The sequence below is a fragment of the Camponotus floridanus genome, unplaced genomic scaffold (genome assembly GCF_003227725.1).
Source record: "Camponotus floridanus strain SB8 unplaced genomic scaffold, Cflo_v7.5 scaffold215, whole genome shotgun sequence".
In the NCBI taxonomy this organism is placed as follows: Eukaryota; Metazoa; Arthropoda; class Insecta; order Hymenoptera; family Formicidae; genus Camponotus; species Camponotus floridanus.
Window position 1 is genome coordinate 153,359 of NW_020229343.1, and position 10,599 is coordinate 163,957.

Sequence of the window (10,599 nt, forward strand, 5' to 3'; positions counted from 1 at the left end):
AATAATATAGATCTAACTGGCGAATTTGATGATGTAGAATTACCTTGCCAAGTTGAGGATTTACAGTCAGAAAACGAAATAGAATTCGATTTCGAAAATGATTCTGGGGATAAAATTGAAAATTCAGAAAATTTTGATGAATTTAAAAAAGATTTATGTCATTGGTATATAGATAATCGTATATCGCACAAAGCTCTAGCTAATTTGTTCCTTATTTTACGGAAACGTACAAATTTACCATTTCCTAAAGATCCGCGAACTTTGTTAGGTACTCCCAGAAATGTGGAATGCATTCCTGCAGAAATGAATTATTATCATTTTGGTTTTAAGAAAGCTCTTAAGAAAATGTTACGAGATCATATACAACAAGTAGGTTCGACTAATATTCTTAGAGTTTTTATAAATATCGACGGACTACCAATTACGAAATCTGGTAATGCTTCTTTGTGGCCTATACTGTGTCTTAATTCTGTTACGAAATTAGTATATATTGTTGGGGCATACTATGGCGAAGCAAAACCTGCAAATAGTAATGTTTTTCTGCAAAAGTTTGTTGACGAAGCAATTGATGTAATAAATAATCCATTAATTCATAACGGACAAAAGATTGAAATTAAGATAGATGGTTTAATATGTGATGCTCCAGCTAAATCTTTTGTTTTAAATATTATAAATTTTAATGGTTATAGCAGCTGTACAAAATGTACTATTCGAGGGAAATATATTAATGGACGAATATGCTTTTTCTCGGAAAATAATGACTTTATTTTAAAAACAGATGAAGATTTTATTAATTATAAATATAATAATTATCAAACAGGAGAAACAATATTAACCAATATTCCTAATTTTAAACCTGTAACAGCCGTACCACTAGATTATATGCATCTAGTATGTTTAGGAGTTGTCAAGAAACTAATTTTACTTTGGCATAATGGACCAAGTTCAGTGAAACTTTCAAATCAAATGAAACAAATGATATCAGAAGCGTTACTTAATTTACGAAATACAATGCCTTATGAGTATCATCGTAGACCAAGATCTTTAATAGATTTTAGATTATGGAAAGCAACAGAATTTCGACAGTTCCTCCTACATACTTGTCCAGTTGTATTAAAAAATATTTTAAGAGAAGATGTTTATTTAAACTTTTTAAGTTTACACGTTGCAATAATAATTCTCGTTAGTCCAATTCTTTCAAAAAATATGAGTAATATAGACTATGCGCAAAGTTTACTAGAATATTTTGTTAATACAATCGCTCAAATTTATGGTGAACAATATGTTTCTCATAATGTTCACAATTTATTGCACATTTGTGCAGATGTAAGGAAATATGGACCTTTAGATGAGTATAGTGCATTTCCATTCGAAAATCATATGACACGTATTAAAACATTGATTCGTAAACCAGATAAACCTCTTCAGCAATCAGTAAAACGGTACGCTGAAATAGAAATGTTAAATTCAAAGACTTCAAATCGTGTTAATAACTTTCATGATCGCATATTATTCAAAAAATGTCACACAGCTGGACCTCTGATTGAAGGATATAATGTTATTTCTCAATTTAAAATACTTCAGAGTCATTCATACTTGATTAACTGCGATAATCAAGGAAATAATTGTGTACTTTTAGAAAATGGAACCGTTGTTTTAGTTTTAAACTTTATACAAACTGAAGATAACACAAAATTAATTATTGGGAAAAAATTAAAATATGTAAAAAATTTGTACTTGTTACCTTGCGAATCGAATACTTTTAATATTCAAATTGTGATTGAAAACGATCGTATACGTGTATGGCCATGTGAAAAAATTGAAGCTAAAATGTGGAAAATGACTTACAAAGATAATTTAAGCATTGTTTTTCCTATTATACATACATAAAATATATTTCTTTCATTTCTGTGAATTAAGTTTATTATAATAAGCAAATATAAAATTATATATGTTAATTAAATTTTTTTACTTTTTTTGCTTTATTAATTGGTACACAATTGTTACATTAATTCTATAATTATGTTTTCTATAGATACTTGACAACTGACATGTAACGATATTATATTGATATAATAAAAATTCGACAGTTCTGAAAATTCTTTTTTTTTATTTAATACTATTTTATTCTATATAAGATTAATAAAATAATTATAATTAAGTTTTTTAATTTGACTTGTTGGCAACATAATATAATATTATTAAATTTATGTTATGAAATTATCTTTTGACGTAAAATTATTTCGTATAAGGCTATAATACGCATTCAAAAGATTAAGAATTGTGAGTTTAAAATTAAAACTGACTCAATTAGAACAAATAGCATTAAAATTATCTAATTCGTACTCAAGTAAAGACCAACGAATATATTATATTCATGTGTATATTTTGTTCTACGTTATTATATAAATCACTAAATCAGCGATAAGAAAGAATGTTTATTTTTGCGATTAATTATTTACAAATCGAAATACAAATTATTAATTATTTCTTATTATTAATTATTTCTAAAAACAAATTAATTTAATTTTTATTTCGATTGCTTCAAGATATTTATATATTAGCTATATTTATGGAAGATTGAAGATGTCACGATTTACAATAGTCCTATTTGATGATGGACTCCAATTGGTGCCATCATTGTGGATATTTGACGACGAAACAATGTGTTACTGGCCGCCTTTTGAGTGAAAAAAAGCTTCGTAAAGCAATAATTGACGACATTTCTCCAGATAATAGTACGTGGACTGCTTACAAAATTCTGCGCATTTTTGGGACCGCAAGTGAGTAAATTATTTTACAATCTTAATATTTGTTATTTAACAATTAAAATTTTATGTTGTATTTGTCATTAATTTTCAGATACGTACGAGTCAGGAATGGAAAAAGTAAAACTTGCTAAAGATTATTCCGATTTAGATCTTTCTGAGAAGGAAAATTTATGTCAGAAACGCATATCACGCCCAAACAAACTATTTACAAATTATAATTACTCTTCAGACGAAAGCAATGAAAACAACAACAATAACGTAAACGTTAGAAATGATATCATTTCTAAACATCAAAAAGCAAATAAGACACTTCCAGTACCACCATTGCCAAAAACGTTAATTGTTACTAAACCTTCAAAGAGAAACGAAATGCAAAGCGTGGAATTTGATAATCCTAGTTTTAACAGAAATCTTACAAAGGAGCCCTCAGTCACTTATTTAGACACTGCAGGCAAAAGTAATACTATTGTATTATGAAATAATGTATTTTATAGACATGAAATTATAATATGAACGAACGCGAAATATATAAACAAGGCAAATCAGAACCATACGCGGTTGGTGATGCGTTAATCTCACAGGCTCTGATTTGCCTTGTTTATATATTTCATATATGTTTACTATACAAAGCTTTCAAAATAAATTTTTTCTAATACGGACAAATCTACATATTTTTGTATTATAATAACAATTATTATGCGAGTGTTCTGAATGTATTCTGCTGTTTTTTGTAGATGTGCTGCCTGAAATATTAAGAAGATTGAACCAAATATTTACAAAACTAAATTTAGTTGATGATCGCCTCTGTAAAATAGAGGCAAACCAAATAAATAATACAACAAAAAAAGAAGCATCAATTTTAGAGGAATTTGTAGCTTTACCTTTAAAAACACACGAACAAGTCCAAAACATGGAGAAAGATCTGGAAGATCAAGATTTTTTCGAGAAAATGGTGAATATTTTTTTCCATATATATACCTATATATACTTATAAAATACGTAATTAGGTATAAATAGTAATTTAAATAAATTATGATTTTTATAGGCTATTTCGTTGAATAAAATTGGCGGACGTGACAGCCGAGAATTAATAATAAACATTTTAAAAAGAAGTATTACAAATGAAATAGCAAAACAGTACGGCTGGGCTGGAAAATTAAAAAAAATGGGATTCAAAGATTTGTTGCTCGCGAAGTGTATTATGCGTAAGTTTTTATTAAGCTAATCTTTAGTTTATTTTAATATTTATTTTAGTTTAATATTTTTATATATAGTATTATAAAGTATTACAAATATAACTGTTTTAGGAGCTGTGCGTATTACAGATGGTACGATTACAGAGAAGGAAATGATAGCTTATATGTCCAAATGGCTTGTGCAAGCCACTTTAAGATATACACGTAGTCTTGAACCAAAAAAAACGTAAGTTTCTGAAAATTATATAATTATTAAATTTTTAATAGATTCTAAACAATGAAAGAAAGAATTATTTTCTACAACTTTCTTAGTTACAACATATGTTAAATTGTACTATTTGATATATTGCGTGTATGTGTGTATATATATATATATATATATATATATATTTAATAAAAATAGCAAAAATAAGGAAAATGTATGTGTATGTATATATATATATATATACATACACATACATTTTCCTTATTTTTGCTATTTTTATTAAATATATATATATATATATATATATATATACACACATACACGCAATATATCAAATAGTACAATTTAACATATGTTGTAACTAAGAAAGTTGTAGAAAATAATTCTTTCTTTCATTGTTTAGAATCTATTAAAAATTTAATAATTATATAATTTTCAGAAACTTACGTTTTTTTTGGTTCAAGACTACGTGTATATCTTAAAGTGGCTTGCACAAGCCAAAAGTTTATTTTATAATACGTATGTATGTGATACTAATATGTATATGTGACCATGTACAAAGATTTAATTTTTAGTTGTTAAGATTTATTATAATGCGTAATATTGTGATATGTTCCAGAAATGGAAGATGATAATTCTGTGAGATATATATATGTATATATATATATATATATATATTTGTGGAAAACACTCTATATATATATACTCTAAAAATATATATATATATGTATATACATATATATATATACTCTGTATATATATATATATATACAGGGTCTACCAAAAGTGTGGAAACCCCTAAATATCTCGGAAAATATACGTTTTACAGAAAAGTGTTTCCAACAAAAGTTGTAGGGTTTAAGAAGATCTATATACTGATTCTATCAGTATATGACTCAGTATATCAGAGATCAGTATATTGACCTTGGATGGCGTCGTCAAGGTCAGGTCAAGGTCACATTGACTTTTTTAAATGACACCCCCTACATTTGATTGCATATTCTTATAGCTTAATTCAAGAGCTTTCCAAAACACTATAATAATGTTCATTTTTATTAAGTACTTTGCGAGTTATGAGGGTTGAATGATAGAGTAGCGCCGGTATTAACATTATCCAAGGTGTACTACATGGAGGTTACTCGCTCGGATTTGCATTTGTTGTGTGTGTGATCCAGTTAACTAAGGCAAGATCGGTCGTGGATCCAGTCAGCAAAAGCAAAGACCCAACCAAATTACAATCGAGCATTTAAAGACCTGGAAAGCAATCGACATAGTAAACAGTAAATAAATTTGTGGATGCTCATTTATCATAATAATTGTTCGAAATGTGTGCGTGTGCGTGCGTGCGGTGCGTGTATACAGAGATCAGGTTAGGTTGCACCAAACGATTGCAAATGTGTTTCAATGTGTTAAAGTAAATGCTGAAAGTGGCTGCCATTTACTTCCTGACAATATGCTAATCTTTGGTAGAATGTAGAAATGACTTTACGATTCGTTTCAAAAGGTATCAAAGCCATTTCATCCCTTATTCGCTGTATCAATTCGTGAATGGTTTTAGGTTTTGTTCTGTAAACCTTACTCTTCAGATATCCCCATAGATAATAATCAAGAGGAGTTAGATCTGGTGACCGAGGTGGCCAATCCTCTCCTCCCTCATTTCCGTTCCTTCTTCCTATCCACCGTAGCGGAAAAGTCTCATTTAAAATACGACGTGGTCCTGCACCAAAATGAGCAGGAGCTCCATCATGCTGAAACCATATTTCTTGGAAATTATTTGGAAAAGTATTCTGTATGGCTGGAATTATTTGATCAACAAGTAATCTCTCATACCTTTGAGCGTTCAAATATTCTTAAAAAAAAAACGGCCCTATTAAATAGCCATCTATTATTCCGCACCATACATTTATTTTTTGTGGATGTTGTGTGTGAGTTTCCCGCACCCAATTCGGATTCTCATCTGACCAGAAACGAAAATTTTGATTATTAACTTCTCCCGTTAAGGTAAAAGTTGCCTCGTCTGTGAAAACAATTTGATAAGGGAAGATGGGCCGGACATCTATTAGTGCCATCATTCTTTCACAGAAATGTATACGACGCTCCTCATCTCCGTTTTGCAATTCTTGAACGTATTGCAATTTATATGGATGGAACTTGTTCTTCTTTAAAATTCTCCAAACCGACATGGGAGCAATATCGTGAGTTTGAGCGACTCTCTGAACACTAGAATTGGGATCTTCAATAAATGTCTTCAGAACATCAAGTTGTTTTTCTTCGTTGGTTGCAGACAATGGTCTTCCTGACTTAGAGCGATTTCTTACGCTACCAGTTTGTCTAAAACGTTCTATTGTTTTTAACACAGTGGACTTATTAATTCGACGGTTCGGATACGTGTCATTAAATAATCGAACGACATCAGAGAACGATCTTTCGTTATCACCCCATCCACGCATCATGAGGATAGTGATTCTTTCACGTTCCGACAAGTCGCCAGCCATTTTTAAAACGTTTAATTTTAATTAATCGTACGTTGTATTTGGACGATAACAATTAATTTCTGCTTGCTCAAAGCTGAAGTTAGAAGGTGCTCGTTCTTTGATAGCTTTATACATTCTTAGTTGATTTTTAAATGCGAGTTAGACTGCATGTAGTGCGTCACATAGCGGTAAATGAAGGAACTAACGAGACGTTTCATACACGTTTTATGGAGCAATTTTTTGGCAATTTGACTTCAGCGAAATATGAGGATATGTTGAGGAATCGATCTTGCCTTAGTTAGCTGGATCACACACACAACAGATGCAAATCCGAGCGAGTAACCTCCATGTAGTACACCTTGGATAATGTTAATACCGGCGCTACTCTATCATTCAACCCTCATAACTCGCAAAGTACTTAATAAAAATGAACATTATTATAGTGTTTTGGAAAGCTCTTGAATTAAGCTATAAGAATATGCAATCAAATGTAGGGGGTGTCATTTAAAAAAGTCAATGTGACCTTGACCTGACCTTGACGACGCCATCCAAGGTCAAACTGATAGAATCAGTATATAGATCTTCTTAAACCCTACAACTTTTGTTGGAAACACTTTTCTGTAAAACGTATATTTTCCGAGATATTTAGGGGTTTCCACACTTTTGGTAGACCCTGTATATATATATATATATATTTGTGGAAAACTCTCCACAAATATATATATATATATATATATATAGAGTATATATATATGTATATATATACTATATATATATATATACAGGGTGTCCGTAAATTTTCGACCTTAATGAAATAAATAAGTAGATTGGCTCGAATTAACAAGAAATGACCGGTATTGCTTTGGGATTGTCGCAATAATTAACGAAATATTAAATAAAAAAGATCGGCCAATCTGCGTGAGTAAAAGCGCGCGGCGACGAGAGTCATCCCACCGTAATCCGATACTAAGAACGCGGCGAAGCGGTGGGCGGGTCGCTCTCCGAGACATGATGGTGGTTTGCGATATATCGCAATACCGCGCCGAAAAATGACCCGTCCCCCCTTTTCGTGGCGAGAAAATGATGCGCTATCATTTCCACACCACCTTGCGGTAGATAGCATGGTGCGCTTTTTTTATAGTGGTTTCCCCCATAGGCCTATTCCACTCTCAATTTAAAAATTATTCAAAATGCCATTTACTATACGCTGAATATATCGTAAATGTAAAAAATTAATGGACAGTACCTTTACAAAAATTCGTGGTTGAAAATTCCTCGATAAAATGTATTGCACACGTTGATAATGTGATACGATGATAAAATTCTTCAAGAATCCTTTCTTCATCTCGTACACGAAGACGCACTGCTGGACCGGTTATCCCGATATTATGCACGACACTCAGTTTCACATAATTATTGCACAACACGTAAAATTGTACGGCCACTTGGTTTTCGTGCACGCCCGAGAAATGATTCCATGTAAATTGCGGCCGCACGATAAGTATTTTCTCCCGCTAGTCCGTATGCCACAATCATATCCGTATATTCCTGCAGAGTACACTTCATTTTCACTGGTAATTAACTGCGCGAACATAAGATTTTTACTAAGCGTCTTAGCTCTCGCACGTTGTTGCCAGACTGCGTACGCCAGCAGCACGCAACTACAGCTGAGCGGACATGCGAGTGTAATCATAGTGCGCAGGCGTCGAACTCACACGTACGCTTACACTCACATGTCCGCTCAGCTGTCAGCTGTAGTTGCGTGCTGCTGGCGTACGCAGTCTGGTAACAGCGTGCGAGAGCTAAGACGTTTTAATAAAAATCTTGTGTTTGCGTAGTAAATTAACAGTGAAAATGAAGTGTACTCTGCAGGAATATACGGATATGATTGTGGCATACGGACTAGCGGGAGAAAATACTTATCGTGCGGCCGCAATTTACATGGAATCATTTCTCGGGCGTGCACGAAAACCAAGTGGCCGTACAATTTTACGTGTTGTGCAATAATTATGTGAAACTGAGTGTCGTGCATAATATCGGGATAACCGGTCCAGCAGTGCGTCTTCGTGTACGAGATGAAGAAAGGATTCTTGAAGAATTTTATCATCGTATCACATTATCAACGTGTGCAATACATTTTATCGAGGAATTTTCAACCACGAATTTTTGTAAAGGTACTGTCCATTAATTTTTTACATTTACGATATATTCAGCGTATAGTAAATGGCATTTTGAATAATTTTTAAATTGAGAGTGGAATAGGCCTATGGGGGAAACCACTATAAAAAAAGCGCACCATGCTATCTACCGCAAGGTGGTGTGGAAATGATAGCGCATCATTTTCTCGCCACGAAAAGGGGGGACGGGTCATTTTTCGGCGCGGTATTGCGATATATCGCAAACCACCATCATGTCTCGGAGAGCGACCCGCCCACCGCTTCGCCGCGTTCGTAGTATCGGATTACGGTGGGACGACTCTCGTCGCCGCGCGCTTTTACTCACGCAGATTGGCCGATCTTTTTTATTTAATATTTCGTTAATTATTGCGACAATCCCAAAGCAATACCGGTCATTTCTTGTTAATTCGAGCCAATCTACTTATTTATTTCATTAAGGTCGAAAATTTACGGACACCCTGTATATATATATATATATATACATGTAAATCTTATTAATTATTTATATATTATTGTTATATTATTAATTTTATATAATTATACTTACATAACAATTTTTATAAACTTTGTCTTTATATTATAAATCTTAACATTTTCTTGACATTTTTGTATTAGATTTATAAATCTTAATATTTTGGAATTTATGAAATAAGATTAATGAAATAAGATAACCTAACTTTTAGCTATATGTTTTGATATTTGTTTTTATTTCTATTCTTTTCTAAAAATCAGTTTTGATTGGTCGAGGCTTACTGTTAAGCACAGTAACTTATGGATACTCTATGATTGGTTGAATTGTTCTATACGCTTGATTATTGGCTAATTCTTACGTTACGTCTTATGTTACGGTTATGGAGATTCGTGTGCGATGGCCTTGATTCTGTTTAAACAAGACAGCACAAACTTGAAACACGTGTACAACGATCACGTGAATACCGACATGTCTTACGATGATTTCCGTGCATTGTGTCAAAAATGTTGGCAACGCAAATATGGCTTCGTAGTCATTGATAAAGATAGTACATTGATCAATAGACTATATAGAAGAGAATTTAATGATTTCGCGATACCATCATCGATATATCGATCGAGCATCATGAACGGCGATCGTGAAAAGATTGCGACAGAGATTACAAAAACGAGCGAATCGATTCGCAAAAAATATCGCGCTTTGAAAACTGGTAAAATGGAGGAAGATATCATATTGGAAAGGCAATTTAAGCCGATTGCCAAGCCTTTAAGGGGTAACACCACTCTAGCGGCCGAAAAAATGGCCTAACTTTGACGATTTTTTTGGGGAGTATAATAAAAGAAATGGGAATTGTTTTTTAGAGCGTTTATTCAGCATATATGTAAGTATAGAAAAAAATTTTTTTATTATTATTTTTGTACAAAATGGCGACGAGAGAGCCAATCTTCGAAATGATCTTTTTAAAAAATACTTCCAGTAGCGAACAAATTTCTCGTAAAATATAAGACCTGGAACAAAAAACCAAAAAAATTTAAAATCTATATACTATTGGCTATAGAAGTACGTAGGGATTTTTTATTTAATCAAATTTTGTAGAAACGGTGCACTTTTGAAAAAAAAATTCGGTTTTTTGCCAAATAATAAGCAGTAAATTGTTTATAAAATAAAAAGTTTACATCGAATCGAAAAACCCCTACGTACTTCTATAAAGGATGTAATTGTGAAGCTACTTTCAAAATTTCAAACTGATCCATGCAACCGTGTCGAAGTAATGTGTTCGCTAAGATTGAAAAAAGCGATTTCGA

General features: G+C 32.1%; 1 protein-coding gene across 1 annotated transcript; it reads left to right on the forward strand.

Moving 5' to 3' along the window:
- The first annotated feature begins 3,617 nt into the window (after positions 1 to 3,617).
- LOC112637883 lies at positions 3,618 to 4,197 on the forward strand. Its single transcript, XM_025408556.1, has 3 exons — positions 3,618 to 3,723; positions 3,817 to 3,976; positions 4,079 to 4,197. The coding sequence occupies exons 1-3, from the start codon at positions 3,682 to 3,684 to the stop codon at positions 4,195 to 4,197; spliced, it is 321 nt and encodes a 106-aa protein (XP_025264341.1). The 5' UTR covers positions 3,618 to 3,681.
- The last annotated feature ends 6,402 nt before the right edge of the window (positions 4,198 to 10,599 follow it).

What these genes read in the sequence shown, in the direction of transcription:
- LOC112637883 (XM_025408556.1), top strand. Translation starts at nt 3,682, where the DNA reads ATGGAGAAAGATCTGGAAGATCAAGATTTTTTCGAGAAAATG. An exon ending in AAGATTTTTTCGAGAAAATG is followed by an intron (nt 3,724 to 3,816) that starts GTGAATATTTTT and finishes TGATTTTTATAG; the next exon opens with GCTATTTCGTTGAATAAAAT. An exon ending in GCTCGCGAAGTGTATTATGC is followed by an intron (nt 3,977 to 4,078) that starts GTAAGTTTTTAT and finishes TAACTGTTTTAG; the next exon opens with GAGCTGTGCGTATTACAGAT.